At 44.2% G+C, this 23,188-nt stretch overlaps 1 protein-coding gene across 1 annotated transcript in view; it reads left to right on the top strand.

The window, feature by feature from the left end:
- Window positions 1–23,188, top strand: part of LOC126161926 (protein FAM43A) — a 624,760-nt gene that overhangs the window by 270,442 nt on the left and 331,130 nt on the right. Inside the window, exon 3 of the mRNA XM_049918099.1 lies at window positions 11,304–12,025. Within this exon, the coding sequence (XP_049774056.1) occupies window positions 11,812–12,025 (214 nt within the window). The 5' untranslated portion in view covers window positions 11,304–11,811. The remainder of the gene's footprint in view (window positions 1–11,303; window positions 12,026–23,188) is intronic.

Here is a 23,188-nt window from a genome sequence, read left to right as displayed (position 1 = left end):
GAGGACACACCATGTCGAAACATATATGAGTAAATAATAAAAGAAAATACACTGCGTTTTGTGGTGGAATTTAAAAACCCAAATGTAATTCGCAAATGCAGAAAAATGTGAACAGGAGCTTTCAGTCCCAGAAAAATGATTAACGTAGCTGTTTATGTCAAAACCGATTAAAAAGTGTAAAGAGGTGTACAACAGGTCAGAGACTAATTTGTAAATAAGCGGTTCCTTAGCTCCGAACATGTTGAAGGGCTTTAGATTTCACACTAATTTGGCGACTTGCCCTTTAATAACTTTATTTATTAAAGCAGTTTCTCACATGGTCGCATCAGGTTGAGTGGACTTCCCCACATGTGTAAATATACGTTGCGATTACTAGGCATCGAAATCATGGACTCCCACGTCAACAGACAGTGACGCTGTCCATGAACCTGTGGACGCCGTCGCCAAATCATGTTTAGAGACGTAAAAAGATACTCCTGCAACCAAACAGGTGCGGTCATTTGGTTAGCTTTGCAGTGTATCGTGTGGTCGGTTTATTTTGAGGAACAAAGGGATCCGGGAAAACAGACTTAGGCGGCAACGTCGGAAGCTCGGCAGGTGTTGTTCCCCCCGGGATGTCGAGGCAGACGCGGTGCGGGGGAGGTTGTGGTGGTGGTTGTGGTTATGTTGGGGGTGGGGGCGGCGGCTGTGCCACCTCTGCGCTGCTGCCCGACTGCGCGCTCTTGCGTGGCCCTGCGTCGCTTCATTACTTCCGCTCCCCGTATAATTAGGCCCGTTGTTTGCGCAGTAAATACGTTTTCGCCGCCTGACATAATTCTGCATTCATGGCGAAATTTGAATAGCAGACGGTGTTGTGAGTAAATTTGCCTGCGAATGATCATTCGCCTGTTAATTCGCTGTACGTGACATCACATTCGCGAGTGACAGTACTCTCTGGTTGACGCTCTACGCCATGGGACATAACGCGGTTTTTCACTCGGCGTTTCCCGACGAGATGTAATAATTCTCTACCAACAGCCGTTATTTTGGTACTGTTTTATTAGGCAACCAGTTTCGTCGTTCGACTCTACTTATCTTCAGGCCTGCCGCATGAATGCCGCAGAGTACCATACTCGTAATTGGTTCCGTAGACACCCGAACTTCATACCGAGCGGGGTAGCGCAGTGGCTAAACGTTGGTCTCGCATTCGGGAGGACGACGGTTCAAACCCGCATCCGGCCATCCTGATTTAAGTTTTCCGTAATTTCCCTAAATCTTCGCTACTTTCAAACACAACTCCTCTAATGAACAAATGCTCATAACTTTTAAGGTATGCATTTTACAGCACATGTTTAATGGACATTTTTTTCTTGTTTTGGTCCATACTGCCAGCTCCCAAAATATGGAAAGCAAAGAGCTTGCAGTAAAAGAGAATTGTTTCACAGTATCGAAGATAAAAAATCGCTCGTAGCTCTTAAGGTATGCATTTTCGACCCTATGTTTACCGAGACACTTTTGCTTCTAGTATCGTGTAGTTTCAACTGTAGGCGTTTACGCCATTAATTATGATACGCCCCGTACATCGAAACACGTTTTTCAGTTATTGACGATCCACGGTTACTCTGGTGGTTCGTACATACCATTATCGTTCAGCCTTATAAAATATGAGGAGGAGGAAACATATCTGAAAATTATACACTGTATTCAAAATGAATGTAGGAAGAAACAACTGTCTTTCAATGTAAAAACGGAGGTAATTGACTTTAAACAGTTCATTCATGAGAGTATCAAGGTTGCTTCCTCAACAGTTAACTGGTTGTCTGTTTCACATGGCTCAATTGTAATGGTTATTTTAAGGAAACTGTACTACTGTTGAAGGATAAACGGCCGTACTTAGTATAGAATATTATTTCCCTTTAAAAAAGAAAAAACAGTAGAATTATACTATTCCTAAAATTAGCTACACATCATTCACGCAAACAAGGGTTGAGTACATTGTTTATGTCGTGGACCGTAAAAAATCTTCCCTTTAAATTTCCACAAACATTTTTTTCTGCGCGTTTCAGCTGACTAAAAATACAAACACTTAGTTTGGCTTCGATGTGGAAGTGCCAGAACAGTGAAAAAGACCAGTGGTTGCGTTACAGCTTCTGGTTTAGTTGCTTAAAGCCTCAAGATATTCCTGATGTTTATGCTGACCTGCTGAGCTACTAGGCCAAATACTCATAAAATTTTCAGATTACGTAACTGAAAATTCCTCCTAACGTTTGGGCAGCAGTTTGCGCTTTGTTGAGAAGAGAGACTTAAGCTTGTGAAAGCTTTTATTCGCGTTCTAAAGCTTCGTGTGAATCTCCTCACCCAACCACTTTGAAGTCAGACGCATTAGCAAACTAATACCTACTTAAGAATTAACTCTGCAAAAATGCGCCGGCCGTTGTGGGACTGGTGACCTCAGATGTCAAGTCCCATAGTGCTCAAAGCCATTTTAACCATTTTGCAAAAATACACAAATCATCAAAACGGACTCAAAAATCGGGAAGACGTAAGCTTTCCTGGAACAGAAATGAGATTCACTTAAAAGTGGTGAGACTGGGAAATTAGATTTTGTGAAGTGCGTTTCATACAAAGAAGCCGCGAGCGGAACATAAAAGAAATGGTGTTGTTTTCAGGAGATATTTTTGTATGTGAAATTTGTAATAAAATCTCATGTTTACGTACAATTGCTTTCTTTTATATCTCGTTCATTGGTTCTGCGGTTACCGTGTTCTCTAAGAACTTTATAAACAATGGCAGAGTTCGTGCTCTTCGTGCGTTCATTTTTGGGAGAATTTGCCCGAGTTTGTGCAGCTGGTGTGCCACGGGCTGGTAGCAGTTGCCGCTCAGGCGCGTCGGTAACAGTTGCCGAATTCGAGTGTTTATTTTTCCACCGGCAGGTAGAGGTCGCAGAGTTCGGGCAAGCCGGGAAGATTGGGTCCCATGTTAGGAGAATATGCGCGGGAGGCTAAATGTGGAGCAAACGAAATGAGGGACTTCTGTGCAGAATGAGCTGAGGCGTATCCCATGCAACTGCTTCCCGCGCCGCTCCGTATTGACAGCCTCCGGTAACACCGTCATCAGATGGTGCGCTCATGTGATTGTCTCACGCTTACGAGCCTAATCAGCCAGTACCACACCATAGCAGTCTCAGAAAATACTCAGCACATCTCACCCGACGATAAGTCTTCGCCGTTTTCAGCAATGATTAATCCAAGTATTTGCACTGCTTGCTAAACACATTTTCACGAGATGAAAGCGACACAGCCAGCACAAGTCGATGGTGATAGGGGTCGCTAAAGATTTCATCTGCGGGATTGTTTTGAATGTGTGTGAAAACACGCGGAAAGCAGCAGGTGGAGGTCTCTCTCATGTTCGAAATGTCGTGAAAGTCTTTGAAAACTGATTCGTAACTGATTTTCACTTTTTCCATAATGTCCTTAGTTGCTACACGCCGGTCTGGGTACATTAAGACCTCCACTTCTCTTACGATACCCGGTTCTTCACGGAGAGATCGCCTTTCACTTTCTTATTGCTCATTCGGGTTTGCTTGGCCCCTCCGCCACCTAAGCACTGTTTGATATGATGGTGCAATGCTGCTCTACACTCCCACCAACTAAGCACATATTGCTGCAGCGCTATTACCATTCGAAATCAGGAAACGAATTACTGCACGATACTCCATTTTATCGATCGTTTTCTTCTATATATACATGACGACCTTGCAGTTCGCACGTCAGTGCCTGCACATAATTCATTGAAACACTTTCAACCTATTTCTCTACTGTTTCTCAAGACATGGGAAAAATTAACACATCTTTCCGTGCAAGCTCTGGCTTCTCTTACTTTATCACTATGATCACTGCTCGCTATATAGATGGCAATGAACAAAATATTTTCACATTCCGATGAGAGAACTGGCGACTGAAATTTCGTGAAGAGATCTCGACGCATTGACAAACCCCTGATCTGATTATTATCGGTCCAGCTCACGTATCACATCCGTGACACACACACCTCTTTTTTATAATACTACAAAACTTCTTTCAACTTCTTCCAAGCCCTCCATCAGTTCTGTCAGGGAAGCAACCGATATTGCGCAGCAGTACACCAGAAGAGAACGTAATGTAAGCACTCTATTTATTAGATTTGCTGCATCTTCTAAGTGCTCTGCCATTAAAACGAAGTCCTTGGTTGGCGTTGGGCACAAGATTTTCTCTGTGATCGTTCCAATCCAAATTTTTTATAATTGTAATTCCTACGTATTAGCGAGTTCCTCTCACTACTCATTTGGATGACTTCCCATTTTTCATTATTTAGTCAACTGCTGCTTTTCGCACCATATAGGTATCTTCTCTAAATCGTTTTGCAGTTGGTTTTGACATTCTGTGTGCTTTACAAGACAGTAAACACTCTGAGACAGTCCATGAGGGCTGCTCAGATTGTCTTCTAAATCGATTATATAGATTAGCAAAAGCAGAGGGTCTATAATACGTTCCTTGCGGACGCCAGAAGTCGCTTCTGTTTCATTCGACGACTTTTCGTCAGTTACTACGAACTGTGACGTTCCTGACACGAAATCACGAGTCCAGTCTAAAAGTGAGACGATACTACATCGGCGCGCAGTTTCATTAGAAGCGGCTTTTGAGGGACTGTGTCAAAAGCCTTTTGGAAACCTAGAAATATTGTGATCCCCTGCCGATAGCATTCATTACTTCGCGACAATAAAGAGCGAGTTGTTCCATAAGAACGATGTGTCCTGAATGAATGTACGCTGGATGTGTGTCACAACATCGTTTTCGTCGTGATAATTCATCATGTTAGAACAGTATATGTTCCAAAGTCCTACTGCAAATCAACATCAGAGATAGGGATCTGTAATAATTAATTATCAGATTACTCCTACTTCCATTATTGAGTGTTGGTGTGACCTGTGTAATTTTCCAGTCTTCAGATACGGATATTTAGTTCAGTGAGCTGTTGTGCTTCCGAAGCACCTCGTGTTGGCAGCTGTTCTCGATTCGAATTTTGAGACATTTACTGCGTCAAATTTGGTGAAGGAATTTCGCAAAACCGTGCTCAGTAACATTACTTTGGTGGTACTGTCAGCGGTAAAATTGCATTGCTATAGAACAGTAAAAGTATTGGTTGTGTCTTGCCGCTGGTGTACTTCACATACGACCAGAATCTCTTTGGAATTTTTGCTAAATTTCGACAGAGTTTCATTGTAAAAACTATTAAAAGCACCTGACATTGAAGCCCAGGCTAATTTAGAGCTTCTATAAAACAACGCCAATCTTAGACATTTTGCGTCTTTTTTAAATCAGGTTTTATTTAGTCTCCTCATATGGTGCTAGCCCTTAACTCGCGAGGTGACTTTCCCCTAAGGCGGGGTCTATAGAACAGAGATTTAAGGCGCAAACCATCTGAAACTTTTAAATGAGGTAATATTTATTTTTAGAATTATATAGGTGTTGTTTAAATACTTCATGGTTTTATTGCACTAAACAAAGCCAGCAGTATTTTACCTTTTGTCACAAAAAAATCACATATTTTCCTTCGATTTTTTAAAATAGTAAACATAAACAAACTGTTACACCACATTCTGTTAAATTATAGTATCTTCATAACAAGTGCCGCGCTGGATTAGCCGAGCGGTCTAGGGCGCTGCAGTCACGGACTGTGCGGCTGGTCCCGGCGGAGTTTCGAGTCCTCCCTCGGGCATGGGTGTGTGTGTTTGTCCTTAGGATGATTTCGGTTAAGTAGTGTGTAAGCTTAGGGACTGATGACCTTAGCAGTTAAGTCCCATAAGATTTCACACGCATTTGAACATAACAAGTAAATCCTCACGTAAAACTAAATTCCAGGGTTTTAACATGCACAGGAAATTTCCCTAAATAGATACGAAACGAAACTCCGCTACATTGGAATTCAGTGCTGGGATCTACATTTTTCTTTGTCATCTACACATTTGATTTTAACTAATGCTTTAAGTATTTTATTGGAGAAACAGAAAGTTCCCTATAATAACCGTCCTGAAGTTCATCTGAACGATCCTCCGCTAACGGAACTGTGATCACTGGCTATTGCAAAATCGTCACCTTTTTCGTCTATTTCTTGAGCTATACCACTGATTTATTTCTCCAGCCACCGAATAATAATTTCGCCAAACTTAGGGTCGTAAAAACTAGCACGTTCCTGCGGAGAAATTTTGTATTACAATGAAGAAACAGGTACGTAGTTCACAAGGCGATGTTTAGCAGACTCCCAGATACTGTAAATACTCTAAACAAGTAACAAACAAGGCCATAGTGCAACCGACGACAAAACATTGTAAGGTCGGCAGTTTAGGGGGGGGGGGCAGATGTTCGAAATTCTGAGGTTAGGCTATAGGGAAAGACCAGTAATGTACACTATGTACAAGAACCAAGATTTGGAGACGAATAACGAAGTGCTCGGGTCAAAAAGGGTATTAGACAGGGATGTAGTCTTTCGCCCTTACTGTTCAATACATACGTCGAAGAAGTAAAGACGGATATAAAAGAGAGGTTCAAGAGTGAGATTGAAATTCAAGGTGAAAGGTTACCAATTACAAGATTTGATGATGACTTTGTATCCTCAGTGAAAGTGAACAAGAATTACAGGATCTGTTAAATGACGCGAACAGTCTAATGAGTACAGAATATAGGTTGAGAGTAAATCGAAGAAACACAAAAGTGATGAAAACAACGACAAATGCTACATCAGGATTGGTGATCACAAAATATGCGGTTACGGAATTGTGCTACCTAGGCAGCAAAATAACCAATGTCGGACGGAGTGAGGAGTACATAAAAAGTAGACTAGCGCTGGCAAAAATGGCATTCCTTGCCAAGAGAAGTCTACTAGTACCAAAGATAGACCTTAATTTGAGGGACAAATTTCTGAGAATGTATGTTTAGAGCAGAGCATTGTACAGCAGCGAGACACCGACTGTGGGAAAACCGGAACAGAGAGGATCGAAGCATTTGAGATGGTGCCACAGTAGGAGGTTGAAAATTAGGTGGACTGATAAGGAATGAGGTGGTTTTCCGGTGACTCGGCGAGGAAAGGAATATAAGGAAAACACTGACAATAAGAAGAGAGAGAATGATAGAACATATGTTCAGACTATGCGGAATAGAGGGAGCTCCAGAGGGTAAAAACTGTAGGTGGAGGCAGGGATTGGAATACATCCAGCAAAGAGGACGTAGGTTGCATGTGCTCCTCTGAGATGAAGGGGTTGGCACAGGAGAGGAATTCATGGCGGGCTGCGTCAAATCAGCCAGAAAATTGATGACACAGGAAAAGAAAAACTTTCTAGAAATCTAAAAATGTGGAATGAATTTGAGATCCCCAGTCCACAGAGCAAGTGATGTTTCATAAGAACGATATTTTATGAATCCTTGCTGGATCGTTTTCTTCGAGATAATTCACAATATTGGAAGACAATATATGTTCCAAAATACTGCTGTCAATCGACGCCAGTGATATGGGTCTTTATTTCATTGGATTATGCTACTCCTACTTCCTTCCTTGAGTACCGGTGTAACCTGTGTAACTTTCATTTTTTAGGTACGGATATTTCGTCGACCGACCGGTTGTATATGACTGCTAAATATGGAGCAGTTACAACTGCATACTCCGAAAGAAACCTAACTGATGTGTAATCTGTAATGCAAACCTTGCTTTGCTAAGTGATTTTAGTTGTTTCGCTGCACTGAGGTTATTTTTCTCTAAGTTATGATGCCGGCAGGTGTTTTCGATATGAATTCTGGGTGATTTATTGCATCTTCTTTGGTGAAGGAATTCTTTCCCTTTGGTGGCATTGTCATTGGTAATATTATCATTGCCATCGCGCAGTGAAGGTATTCACTGTGTTTTGACGCAGGTGTACCTTACAAACGACCAGAATCTTCTTGATTTTCTACAAGGTTTCGAGACAGAGTTTCATAGTGGAAACTATTAAAAGCACCTCGTCTCGAAGCCCACGCTAAATTTTGAGCTTCTGAAAATTTCGCCAATCTTGGAGGTTTCGTGTTCTTTTAAATGTGGTTTCGTCTTGTCTCTTCATGTAGCGCGCTGCGATATTGTAGCACAGAAGAAAGTTTTTTAGAACTACAAACATTTGGATACAAATACTACAAACATTTAGAGATAGGTGGCCATGATTTTTTTCAAATGCCAATATTAAATCGCAATAGACAAAAGACACTGGGAAATTAACATTTTTTTATATTCATAAAAAGCAAAATAGACTTCGTTCATGAAGTTAGGTCAAGTTTCAAACCAACTATGAATTTTTTTGTACTGTTTAACCCTTTGCCATCTTACTCGTGTGAGTTCGATGGCCAGACACGCACAGGACAGATAGCACCTGGAAAAAACACTTCAGAAACAAAGAGAAAATAGTGTTAAAAGAGTAACATGTTTTTGTTGAACTACTTGTTGCAGGTACGACAAAATTATAGGAAATTACACTAGTGGTTCCTCATTGGCAAATCCGAAAAATGCGCCCGTTGCAGTTTTTGGATCGCAATCGGTTTCTGTTTTTCGATGTAGGGTTTTCAGGGGAATATTAAACTCAATAGAACCTTTTCTAACTGAATGAAGAGCATTTTTACACTACTGGCCATTAAAATTGCTACACCACGAAGATGACGTGCTACAGACGCGAAATTTAACCGGAAGGCAGAAGATGCTGTGATATGCAAGTGATTAGCTTTTCAGAGCATTCATACAAGGATGGCGCCGGTGGCGACACCTACAACGTGTTGACATGAGGAAAGTTTCCAACAGATTTCTCATACACCAACAGCAGTGGACCGGCGTTGCCTGGTGAAACGTTGTTGTGATGCCTCGTGTAAGGAGGAGAAATGCGTACCATCACGTTTCCGACTTTGATAAAGGTCGGATTGTAGCCTATCGCGATTGCGGTTTATCGTATCGCGACATTGCTGCCCGCGTTGGTCGAGATCCAATTGCTGTTAGCAGAATACTGAATCGGTGGGTTCAGGAGGGTAATACGGAACACCGTGCTCGATCCCAACGGCCTTGTATCACATGCAGTCGAGATGACAGGCATCTTATCCGCATGGCTGTAACGGATCGTGCAACCACGTCTCGATCCCTGAGTCAACAGATGTGGGACGTTTGCAAGACAACCACCATATGCACGAACAGTTCGACGATGTTTCCAGCAGCATGGACTATCAGCTCGGAGACCATGGCTGCGGTTACCCTTGACGCTGTATCACAGACAGGAGCGCTTGCGATGGTTTACTCAGCGACGAACCTGGGTGCACGAATGGCAAAACGTCATTTTTTCGGATGAATCCAGGTTCTGTTTCCAGCATCATTATGGTCGCATTCGTGTTTGGCGATATGGCGGTATGCACATTGGAAACGTGTATGCGTCATTGCCATACTGGCGTATCACCCGGCGTGATGGTATGGGGTGCCATTGGTTACACGTCTCGGTCACCTCTTGTTCGCATTGAGGGCACTTTGAACAGTGGACGTTACATTTCAGATGTGTTACGACCCGTGGCACTACCCTTCATTAGATTCCTGCGAAACCCTACATTTCAGCAGGATAATGCACGACCGCATATTGCAGGTCCTGTACGGGCCTTTTTGGATATAGAAAATGTTCGACTGCTGCCCTGGCCAGCACATTCTCTAGATGTCTCAGCAATTGAAAACGTCTGGTCAATGGTGGCCGAGCAACTGGCTCGTCACAATACACCAGTCACTACTCTTGATGAACTATGGTATCGTGTTGAAGCTGCAAGGGCAGCTGTACCTGTACACGCCATCCAAGCTCTGTTTGAGTCAATGTCCACGCGTATCAAGGCCGTTATTACGGCCAGAGGTGGTTGTTCTGGGTACTGATTTCTTAGGATCTATGCACTCAAATTGCGTGAAAATGTAATCAGAGGTCAGTTCTAGTGTAATATATCTCTCCAATGGATATCCGTTTATTATCTGCATTTCTTCTTGTTGTAGGAATTTTAATGGCCAGTAGTGTGCCGCGCGGGATTAGCCGAGCGGTCTAAGGCGCTGCAGTCATGGACTGTGCGGCTGGTCCCGGCGGAGGTTAGTCCTCCCTCGGGCATGGGTGTGTGTGTTTGTCCTTAGGATAATTTTGGTTAAGTAGTGTGTAAGCTTAGGGACTGATGACCTTAGCAGTTAAGTCCCATAAGATTTCATACTTTTGGCTAGTAGTGTACTTTATTAATAGCAATGTGAATTATTCTTCTCTCAATAGGCCTTTAGTAGAACTAATCATGAGAACATACTTAGTTGGTATCTATAAAAAAATTAATTCCCATCAAAATTTAAAAAATGTTTTATGGGGTGGATAAGTATCCTAGAGATGGTATGACCATCTCTCCCAGTCGGCAGAGGAAGACTGCCATAGCGCGTCAAGGAACATGGTGGACGAAAACGTAAATAGTGACGGTATGTTGATAGATCTGTACAGTCTTGAAACGTAAGTTTCTGAAACTACTCAGTCTAACTTACGGAAAAATATTGACATTCTGTACAATATTAAAGTGTGTGAAAAACTAAATCATGAAAACTACTTACTTTTTGTTGAAACGAGTATTTTTTAGGCAACACTCGGACGAATGTGGTTAAAGTTCTAATGTTCTGTACCATGTCAAATGTTTTTACAAAGATTTTAGGCTAGAGGATCTCAATTTGCTCACTGCGTGACAAGCTCGCCCATATTTTATGTAAGTGGCCAGCCAATGACAATTTCCTGTGGCATTCTTGTTGCTACGTTTTCCTTTTCCTTAAGTTTTACTTTCTTATGTAGCATTTTCCTTCTTTTCCTACTTCAGTTTTATTAGGTCTGTCCACATTCGTTCCTTTTAATGCCCCAACACGCACGGACGCGCGCGCAGACACGCGCGCGCAGACACGCGCGCGCAGACACGCGCGCGCAGACACGCGCGCGCAGAGACAGACAGACAGACAGACAGACAGACAGACAGACAGACAGACAGACACACACACACACACACACAGAGACACACACGCGCGCGAAACGAGTGTTAAGGAAAGCGTCAGCGTCTCACTCGCGACAGACTCACTAGTAACTGAGCAGAAGCGGTGTACAGTAGTTAGTTGGAGAACCATAGCCGTTGGCCATCGCTCCCGTGTGGCTACTATCAGTGTTTTACTCTTATTATGTAACTTGTTATTTCTGGATGTGGTAATAATTGAGACTTGAGGGCTGACACGGAGCTGGTGGTGCGTTGCAGGTGGAGAAGGGACGACGCAGAGGCAGGCAGCTCGCGCGGCCACAGGGAGGGCGGCGGCCGCACGCCTCGGGGCTCGAGCAGCGCTCGCCGGCGGACGACGCCGCGCCGCGCCGCGCCGGGCTGTTTCGTAAGGAGGGAAGCCGCGGCCCGTGGCTGCGTTGCGCAGCCGCCGCTGCCTATCACAGCCGCGTCCGCTCGCGCAAGCTCGCCTCGCCTCGCCTCGCAGTCTGCCCTGGAGGCGCTGTCCATCTGTGCAGTCCCACCAGGCTGCCTTCATCTAGTCATACTCTGCGTACCGTGATATAGTTTCACGAGCAAACTTCCGCGTCTACGTTACTGTGCCGTGATAAAAATTTAAGTGCTCGAAGTGGTTATTAATATCGTACTGCAGTGCAGGCAAGTGGAGTAATAAACGCTTATCAGTTTTCGTATAAGAAACAGCGCTAGTGGACGGTGTGTGTGGCTCAGTGATGCGTGTGCGATGTAGCGTCCAGGCGTAGAGGCCACGATGCACAAGCAGAGCGACGGGCAGCAGGAGGAGGTGGCCGAGGGCAACAGCGGCGGCGGCGGCGGGGGCGGCAAGCACTTCCGGGAGCGCACGCTGCGGACCATCAAGCAGTCGCTGGGCAAGTTGTGGAAGCGGCGCTCCGTTACCATCACAGAGTACGACCCCACCTACAAGGTGGCCTACCTGGGCAACGTGCTCACCGGCTGGGCCAAAGGTCAGTACGCAGCAAGCGGCAGTTAGTCGCCAGCGCACATACCTACTCTCCTACACCTGACATTCTCCGATGTCCCGATGCTTCCTACCACTCCGCTCAGCAACGCTATGTTCATCATCGCTACCTATAGCGTCATACTCGGCAAACCACATACTATCCACACTTGTCTACCCGAGTGCCGTGTGTGTGTGTGTGTGTGTGTGTGTGTGTGTGTGTGTGTGTGTGTGTGTAGGAGAAAAAAAGACTTAGTTAGTTACGTGTTCCATAGATCATTTGAACGATTCTCTTATCGAAATGATGCAGAAGGAGTATGTGTGCACTGATCAGCCAGAACATTATTAACACCTACCGATAGCCGGTATGTCTACGTTTGGAACGGATAACAGCGGGGACGCGTCGTGGCACGGAAAAAAAATGTTCAAATGTGTGTGAAATCTTATAGGATTTAACTGCTAAGGTCATCAGTCCCTAAGCTTACACACTACTTAACCTAATTTATTCTAAGGACGGACACACACACACACACACACACACACACACACACACACACACACACACACACACACACACACACACGCCCGCCCGAGGGAGGACTCGAACCTCCGCCGGGACCAGCCGCACAGTCCATGACTGTAGCGCCCCAGACCGCTCCGCTAATCCCGCGCAGCATGGCATGGAAGCAATGGGGACTTGGTAGGTCGCTGCACCACATTCGCACACCCTCAATTCCCGTAAGTACCGGGCTGTGGGCGATGAGCTCTGACGCCACGGTCGATCACACCCCAGAGATAATCGATCAGGTTCGTATTTGTCGAGCTGGGAGGGGGGAGGGACAGCACAACAATTGGAACTCTACACTGTGTTCCTCGAACCGCTCCGTCACTCTCCGGGCCTTGTGACATTGCACATTATCTTGTTAAAAAATGCCACTGCCATTGTGAAACACGATCGTCATGAACGGGTGTACGTGGTCTGAAACCAGTATGCGATACTCCTCGGTCGACATGGTACCTTGCACGAGCTCCACTGGACATGGGAATGTTCCCCAGAGCATAATGGAGGCGCCTCCAGCATGTCTCCGTCCCGCAGTACAGGTGTCAACGGGCTGCTCTCGTGGAAGACGACGAATTCGCGCTCTTCATCCGCGTGATGAAGAAGGTATCGGGATTCATCAGGCCATGCAACGCTCTGCCACTGCGACAACGTCCAGTGCCGATGGTAACGTGCCCATCCATTTCAGTCATACTAGCCGATGTGGTGGTGTTAACACTGGCACATGCATGGGTCGTCGGCTGCGGAGGCCATTCGTTAGGAGTGTTCGGTGGACTTTTGTGTTCACACACACTTGCACTCTGTTCAACATTATAGTCTGATTTTAGTTCCACCACAGTTCACCGCCTGTCCTGTTTTACCAGTCTGCCCGGCCTACGACGTCTGACATCGGTAATGAGGGGCGGTCGCTCAACCTCCCTCCCCCCCCCCCCCCCCCCTCCCCCGATGTCTGGACGTGGTTTCAACTTGGTTTCGCCACGTGATGAAGACCCTCTTCACAGCACTCTTCGAATATCCAAGTCCTGCATTTCCGGATGCTCGTGCTGAGCCTCTGGGTCATCACAATCTGCCCTCGGTCAAACTCAGATAGATCGCGCCGCTTCCCGATTCTACACACGGACAGCAAGCTCACTGATAGTACATGTATCGTGGGTGTGTGTCTGACTAGTAGTCATTCCTCGCCAGGTGACGCTGCTGTGCCCGGACGGATTTATATCGATAGTAGGTTGGTGGTCATGATATTTTGTGACAGGGCAGTTAAACTGCCTAGCTACCTGAAGAGATATATACATGACGTCCGTGGTGAACACCTTATATTACTCTTACTACTCGCTTTTGTGCAACAATATTATTTGGCAAGTGATGAATTAACCCAGAAAACTATTCTGTACGACATTATTGGATGGAAATATGCAAAATATGTCAGGAGGTTGACACCTTTGTTTCCAAGATTATGTGAAGAGCAAAAGTAGTTGAACTTAACTGTATGAGAAGCTCAGTAATATGCTTCTTCCAGTTAAAGTTTTCATCAATATATACAACCAATAATTTGGAGCATTCTATCCTACATAGTGACTCCTGCTCATCTACTACATCAGTTGATGGTATGGCTCTACTTATTGTACAGAACTGAATGTAGTGTGTGGTGGTTTTTTTTTTTCAAAATTTAGCAACAGTGCATCCTCAGGCAACCATTTAACAGTTCTGTAGAAAGTTTCATTTACTGCCTCTCCAGTTGCTTTCTCTCTAATGTGATTACTATAACACTAGTATCGTCTGCAAGAAGTACCAACTTTGCTTCTCAAATGTTAATGAAAGGTCATTCACGTTTACAAGGAATGTGAGTGCAACAAAGCTGAACCTTGCGGTGTGTGTGATATTTCCCCAGTCACGAAAATTTTATATCTTCACGACATTGTCTAAATTAGTCAGCACAACGTTTTGCATTCTGTTTGTCGAGTGTGATTCAAACAGGCTATGCGTAAAGCAATCAATTCCATACAACCTGAGTTTTTCTAAGAGCATATCATAATATACGCAGTTAAACACCTTGAAAAGATCACAAAAAATACCAACCAGCGATACATTATTATTTAAGGCTTGTACTGTTTGATGAGTGAATACATAAACGGTATTATCAGTGGCGCAATCTTTCTGGGATACAAACTAGAATATGTGAAGTAAACTGTTTCCACTTAAATGTGTGACTACTCTTGAGTACATCACTTTTTCGAATATTTTGGAAAACGATGTCAGTAAGGAAATAGGACGATAATTATATAAGACTCTCTTATCATCATTCTCATGAAGTGGTTTCACAACTGCATGGTGATTCAGCATCATTCCCATGAGTCTGTAGATACCATCCAGAAATTTGAATTTCGAAACTTCGTCCAACACATTTTGTGCACTTGTCGTCTAACACAAAGGAGAACTGTTGCCACCATGTAGATTGCAAGTGAACGAAATGTGTTAGACGAATGTTCGAAATTCAGATTATTTGGATAGCATCAACAGACTCGTGGGAATCATGCTGAATCACTGCATGTGTCTTCTTTTGTTGAACCTGGTATAATGATGACATACTGGAGGGCAATAATTATAGCTGTACAGTGAATGTCAGACAGCCACATAAAAAGCAATATGTAATACTAGGAGATTAAATGAACCCACTGAAGATCGAGAAACTTCTCCGAAACATTTGGGTACTAAAACAAGGAGAATGGTGTTTCCTTACAGCAGAACAACATTTCTATATTATATAATAACAAAAGGGGTGAGACAAGGGCAGTGTTCAATACAGCGGATGTATCGCTCACAACTGTACACTCATTTCATGTGTATCTGTAATGAATTTCGTCTTAAATTTTCATCTGATTTCTGAGGAAACGTGTAATTCTGCCTGGGCAAGAAGTATGGAAAAAGTCGTAGGCAATGATTTACAATTCTCGATGTGAAAATGGGACAAGCCCTTTTTACGTTTGTAATAGGCCAAGTAAGAGGGGAGATCAAATAAGAACCGGAATATTACCACCTCGGTTACACGAATCGCAAACATTTCGAAAAATATTCGCACACTTTAGCTTGAATAACAATAGACGCAAACGGCTGGTGTACATACTTCTCATCCCAGATGGGGTGGGGGAGGGACAAGGGAGGGGTGAATGGGGGTGGGGTCAGGAAGCGACAGGAAAGCGGTCTGGCCACCCTCTACCACTGACATTACTAAATCGAGATCCATTTGCCGACTCGGTGAAGATACCGGATAAATACCAGGAAAATTGATGTACTGCGAGGACACATTTGTATTTATTGACTATTCGCTTTTTTGTTTGGATTTAAATCCCTCATTTTATTGGGGAACAGTGCTCACAGAGTGGATAAAATATGTGTGTGTGTGTGTGTGTGTGTGTGTGTGTGTGTGTCTCGACTTCCGTCAGAGGGGGCGTACGTGCCGACGTCAGACATGTGGGGGCCGTGCCGAGCATAACGGGCGTTCCGCTGGCCTGCATACTGCACGCTTCTGCATAGCTCTGCCCCCGCCCTGACCTCGGGCCCTGCTATTCAGCGCGGTGCGGCCCCTGGTATGCTGGTGGAGGCGGGGCGATCTGCAGGCGGCCTGCGCTACGCACCCTCTCGTCGTCTGTAGTCCACACAGCTGTGATCGCCGCCTCAATATATGGTTCTAAACAGCAACAGTAGGCCGGATTCTCTTCGCTGGCCTCCCAGACAAATCAGTCAGTCACATTAAGTCAGCGACAAATAGTGTATTGTATTTGACTCCGTCTGTGAACCTCTAAGGAGCGCGAATACTTCGGTTATGCCGCTCGATCAGATGCAAGCAGGTTCGAATTACGGTAGAGGTAGATATTCGCGTCGCCCATATTTAGTTGGGAAGTGGGGTAGGAGAAAACATAGCGTGTTTCCTCTTTTGATAATTTTCTGTCGTATCTCTGAAGAAATAGTTCTTACTAAAGACATTTTTGTATGTTTAAAGCAAGGTCCATTTTACCGGATGCAGTTACCTCACATAACGATAAAGTTTTTCTGAGTTCTTTACGAAGTATAAAATACATTGCGAGATAATTAGGCTACAAAGTACATTGGTCGTAATTACTACAGAAGGTACAGATTTTTAATCTAAAATCATTTACATAATTTATCTCTTTTTACTGGCTGTTGAGCTCCGTGGCTGTGGAGTATATTACTTTATGTACTTTTATTTAAGGCAATTCACGTCTCGCACTTTCACCCAGCGTAATACGTGTTTGGGTCTTCAGTCAGTACATGCTTACAACATCGACACAAACTGGATGCTTCAGCTTCTCTTTGCAAAATAACAATTTTTTTTGGCTTCTAAACGTAGCGAGTTGTATATGTATTTATGATGTACTGCTATTTAGGTGTATTTGCTTTCTACTGTGCTCGTTGCTTTTCCGATTGCCTCTACCAGTGCCGTACAAACACTTTTTTGCGTCTGTTTTGCACAAAACAGCCAAGTATCCGCCACGTTGTCAAATGACATCTTTGTCTATATCCGAAAATACGTCTACGACCGAAGACTACATTTTTCCTACAAGTTCTGCTGTGGTCAAAGTTTATATTTTACTTACAGTTTCCGTGTGACTAGAAAGAACTGAAATTGTTCAACATGAATGCGCTGAGTATTTTATACGGTTATTTAATAAGAGCGTTTTGACTGTTTAACTTATATAGTATATTACATAAAATAAAAACAATACAGGACATTTTGTAGAATCACCTTTTCCCCTATTTATTTTTTTCTCTCACAGTCCGAATGACAATTGTAAACAATAAAGACAGAACAACAGATTTGCATTATGCGGACTATTTTATATACTGGATGGACTCAAATAGGATTATATTTTTCATGACTTTGTTTAGTATACATAAAATCTTCCCGTTTCCAAAGGTGGGTAAGTGGCAAGTACATTCGGTAACGGACTCATTTATGAAACTAAAAACTACTGTAAGGAAAAAATAATCATTAATTTCTAAAATATTTTAAAGTGTAATTCTTTTGAGACGATTGTATTTATGTATAGTACAATGTCCTCTTCAACGAGAGAGAAATAGCAGCTTGGAGTGGCTTTTAATTTTAAAAGTTGAAGAAATTTCCAAATTTCATCCACAGACGATTAAGGACGTTAGCTTTGAACCAGAAAGCATTCTTTATGGACAATTGCAGTAAATTCGAAACTCGTGTAGTAAAAGAAGGAAGTTGTGGCACAGCACGGAACTGCCTTTTTAACAGATTCGTTCCTTGTCTTGACGGAAACAGGAAAAATAGCTCCACAAAAATGAAAACACTCGTTCGCTTTACTTACTTACTGTAATCTGTTAACTCTTGTTACGAAATAAGAATTATTTTTGCCAATATGTATCGTGCGCGTTACAGAGAGAATTCTCACTAAAAGCGATCAGTCTTGAAAATATTTTCAGCGTTGATGTAAAAATCTTGTAGTCATCTGCTTTCACGCCTTCAAATTTTGAAGACAGAATATGTCTCCATTGGAGTATTCGCCAATGTTGTGATTGAATGTCGAATCCGTAACTGTGGAACTATTCATGCGACTCCTGTGAGTCACGTTCTTTGTTTTTTCTCTCAATGATTGGTTACTACTTTTCTCCTAATGTGGTATTCCAGAGAGTTACTCCTAGGAGACTTCGCAGTATTTTTGCCTGAGCTGCGGAATGCAGTTTTGCTAGTATTCCGCCCCCAGAAGTGGAACCTGTTGTAATCCACGGACTCGGTGAAACAACCAGTGTGGCTGCTTGCGATAATCCATGAACTTCCCGCAAAGGGTATGATCCCTCGGTTTTGCTTCATCCTCACGACATATTTGCTGGCCCTGCCTTCCACCGATTGTGGTTTGGCTGAAAGCGGCTCGCCGCCTGCCTCCTCCGCGGTCTACAGCGCGCACTGCTCCTGAGTCGCTTGCTGGGCGTGCCTGCTAAATACCGGGGGTGGACAAAAAAAAGAAACACCAAAACATTACCACTCCTAATACGATGTAGGAAAATCTTTGACGTTCCAAGTAGCTTCCAGTCGCCTCGGCATGGATAAATGCACATAGTTTATGGTTCTCAAGGGAAATCTTCCTGCAAAATAGTGACAAGCTCAGGTAACGGCGATGGAGGTGGACACTGATCACTCACCGTTCTCTTCAACGTGGACCATAAAGCCCCAATAATACTCAGATCTGAAACTTCCTGGCAGATTAAAACTGTGTGCCGAACCGAGACTCTGACTCGGGACCTTTGCCTTCGCGGGTCCCGAGTTCTGGAATATTCAGATCTGTTGAATGTGAGGGCCAGGAGAGAAGCAACAGTACATCCTCTCGCTCAAAAATCCAGCCCTAAACGATGCGAGTTTTTTTCAACAGGGACCGTATCTTCTTGAAACACAGCATCACCATGGGGGAACAAACATTGTACAATGAGACGGACCTGATGAGCCAAAATGGTCACACAGTCCTCGGCAGTAATGCGATCTTGCAGAGTAACCATGGCGCCCATGCATGTACCACGACATGGCCGCGCCAAAACATCACCGAACCCCCGCCATGTTTTGCACTTGTGACATAAACTCGGCCAGAAGTTAGAAACAGTGTGCAACGAGATTCATCCGATCAAATGACATTTTTCCATTGATCCATAGCCCAGGTTTTATAGCTTCGGTACAACGTTTTCATGTTAGGAGCATTTGCATCACTGACAATGGAATTCCAGCGCTGTGCAGTTCCCTGCTTCTGGAGCTCCCTTCGTGTTCTTTTGGTGCCGACAGTGTTCGTGACTGCAGCTTTCAGTTGTTCAGTGACTTTTGAAGCTGTTGTCGTTTTATTTTTCGTCACAGTCCTCTTCCATGGCCGTCAACGCACTCAGCGCGCACTTTCGTTTTCGTTGTAACTTAAAGAGGATAATGTTTTTCCGCTTTCCCTGTATGTGGCTTTTCGACACGTTACCTCTTGAACTACCAAACACTTCCGCTGCCTTGGTTACGGAAGCACTCACTAATCGAGCGCAATCAATTTCCCTACGCTCGAATTCACTTAGCTGCGACGTAATGCACTCGTAACCACACATGATACTGTTCTGACCACGATCTACACTTGTAGCGTGTTGAGGACATTGCACTGGTGCCGTTCCTCGTCAAATACAACATCATAAAGTGCAGGCTTGGCTAACATCTACATTTATTTTCAAGCATGCATTTCTCACGGTGTGTCCATATCTTAGCCCAGTCAGGTATATTTGATTCTGTGAACACATTTCACACTCCATGACTTGCCACACATGTGCACCGTACCTCTGCCGTGGCCTGTGTAGTACTCAGCCTGGGGTACAGCGAAATGTTTGAGTCACGGACTTTCCAGCCAAACACCAGGCGAGCTGCTAACGGAATAGACGACGTCCAATTGGAAATAAGTCAGAAGGGAATTCCACTTTTAGCATTAGCCTGATAATCAAGGAAAACCTCTCGAAAACATTGGCAGGAACCGGAGGATCGGATCCATTTTAATTTATTTCTGGGACTTTATTACCAATTGCCCCCGACAAATACTAATTATTAAATTTAGTGCGTGCGCTTGTGCGTTCGCAAATTATCCTATGGTTTTGAAGATGCTTCCTTTTGCACAACCATGAAGACAATAAACATACCCTTTCTCCTATTGGCACTGCGCATATACGGAGGTGGACAAAATTATTCAGACACTGGGAGTAATCAGAGTAGTAAACTTTAAATGTTTTTTTTAACTCAAAACATGTATTTTATTCTTCTACATCTACATTTATAGTCCGCAAGCCACCCAACGGTGTGTGGCGAAGGGCACTTTACGTGCCACTGTCATTACCTCCCTTTCCTGTTCTAGTCGCGTATGGTTCGCGGGAAGAACGACTGCCGGAAAGCCTCCGTGCGCGCTCGAATCTCTCTAATTTTACATTCGTGATCTCCTCGGAAGGTATAAGTAGGGGGAAGCAATATATTAGATACCTCATCCAGAAACGCACCCTCTCGAAACCTGGCGAGCAAGCTACACCGCGATGCAGAGCGCCTCTCTTGCAGAGTCTGCCACTTGAGTTTGCTAAACATCTCCGTAACGCTATCACGCTTACCAAATAACCCTGTGACGAAACGCGCCGCTCTTCTTTGGATCTTCTCTATCTCCTCCGTCAATCCGATCTGGTACGGATCCCACACTGATGAGCAATACTCAAGTTTAGGTCGAACGAGTATTTTGTAAGCCACCTCCTTTGTTGGTGGACTACATTTCCTAAGGACTCTCCCAATGAATCTCAACCTGGTACCCGCCTTACCAACAATTAATTTTATATCATCATTCCACTTCAAATCGTTCCGCACGCACACTCCCAGATATTTTCCAGAAGTGACTGCTACCAGTGTTTGTTCCGCTACAGTCTGAACATATGAAAAACAACAAGCAACAAAACACGCCCTATGTAAAAAAGATAGAAAATCAAAATTTACAATGGGCAAAAGAATTCACACTCACCAGTTAGTATTTGGTAATGCGTCCCTTTCTCTGCATTACAACCCTCAGCCTTTGTGGCACAGAATAAACAACCTTTTTCGTCATATCCGAACCGATATTCACCCAGTCTTCTTCTATCAATGCACGCAAATGTGTCAAACTGCTCACATGTCGTTTGTGTAGTCTCTTTTTTAGTTCATTCCAGATGTTTTCGATGGGATGGAGGTCCGTAGACTGCGGTGGGGTAATGAGGCGACGAATCGTGCTGTATAGGATCCACAGTTTGACAATTTCCGCCGTATGCTTAAGATCATTGTCTTGTTGGAAATAAGTCACCCAACACTTCTGGAATGCATGAAACCCCACATCATCACACTGCCACCTCCATGTTTGATGGTTGCTTGCATGTTTTTGGGCTCCCACTCTATGTTTGCTTGACACCACACTAAAACTGCGGCCATCCACATAACTCAAATTAAATTTTCATTCTTCACTCTACAGAATCTTGTCCCAAAAGGTCACATCCTTTCCGACAAATTCTTCTCCAAAGCCATCCGCTTTTTTGGGTTATACTTACTGACGAACGGTTTGCGCCTTGGCACTTAGGCATTGTGCCCAGCACTGTTCAGGCGCATCTGCGCACTGTTCTAAAAGTAACGTCGGTACCAACGCCTTCTGCCAGTTCTGCCGGTATAGCAGGGGGCGTTGTCCGCGGGTCGTTTTTCACCATTCTTCCTCTTGTCTCCGTTCGTGAGTTTCTGAGGACGCCCCAGTCGCGGACGATTGACGAGAGTTTTATCTTCTTTGCATTTCTGGACGATACTAAATATGGTTTCTCGCCTTCGGTTGACGACCTTGCCTGTTTCTGCATATGATTTTCCCTCACTATGCAGCCGCACAATAAGCCTTCACTCCTCCACTGCCGCTTCCCTGCCTTTACGGGCATGGCGCTACGTTGGTCTTTTTTGACGAGACCTGTGCTTTCCTATAGTAAGAGACAGCTGCTTTGCGTACACTGACTCCTTGCTGCCGCTGAGTTGACCCGTCATACTGCGGTTACCTTGTCAAGCGAGGCGGTGTCTGATAACTTTTGTCGCCCGTGGAACAAACGCCTGCGATGGTAACACACAACTGATCGTTCCAGGTAGAGGGTGCGGTGACATTCGCATAGTCGACGTCTTTCGAAATATTCCCTGTATTACGGCACATACGCAGATACAAATTCCGTGTAAGCATCAGTCACAATTGACCGTGAGATAGCCGGCCGGAGTGGCCGAGCGGTTCTAGGCCCTACAGTCTGGAACCGTGAGACCGCTACGGTCGCAGCTTCGAATCCTGCCTCGGGCATGGATGTGTGTGCTGTCCTTAGGTTAGTTAGGTTTAAGTAGTTCTAAGTTCTAGGGGACTGATGACCTCAGAAGTTAAGTCCCATAGCGCTCAGAGCCATTTGAACCATTTGACCGTGAGATACGCATGTGGCCTTTGCCTGAATACTTTTGACCGACTCTGTATATTTAGTCCGACGTTTGTTATGTATTTTCAAAAAACACCGACAAATTGCAAAGCTCCGTACTATCATAAAACAAAATACGTATACAAAGGCAACAGTAAGGCACCTGAAGATGCGGACGGATATTTCATCCTTTCCTTAATCATTGTAGCTCGGATTCTTGACCACCAGCTTCTGGTTTTCTTGCACTGGCAACATCTTGATATCTAAACGTCTTCCGTCAGTTCTAAAATTTACATCGTCGTGGCGCGTTTTAGATCTTAATCTGAGAAATTATTAATTCCTGAGCTGCATTTGTGTTGAAGTGTATCGGGTACCAAGAATCAGTACAAACCAGCGCTCGACGTGAAATGTCCATCCGTAGCGACTATGTAACTGTTCAGGTAGCTTTCTCCTTGCCCGCACTGGTTTCCTTCGTAAAGCTACATCCACGGGTAAAATGGGTGAAGGCACTCAGATCTATGTCGGAGCAATGTCCGTGCAGTTTGTAGTTAATTGGCCTACTTGCCCTCTTTTACGATCCTCAGTTACGCTTCGAAGCGTCATCCACTGTGCGAGTAGTGTATGTTCTACGGTCTGCCCACA

This window comes from Schistocerca cancellata, chromosome 2 (assembly GCF_023864275.1).
Source record: "Schistocerca cancellata isolate TAMUIC-IGC-003103 chromosome 2, iqSchCanc2.1, whole genome shotgun sequence".
In the NCBI taxonomy this organism is placed as follows: domain Eukaryota; kingdom Metazoa; phylum Arthropoda; class Insecta; order Orthoptera; family Acrididae; genus Schistocerca; species Schistocerca cancellata.
This window is presented reverse-complemented; position numbering and strand designations above follow the sequence as displayed.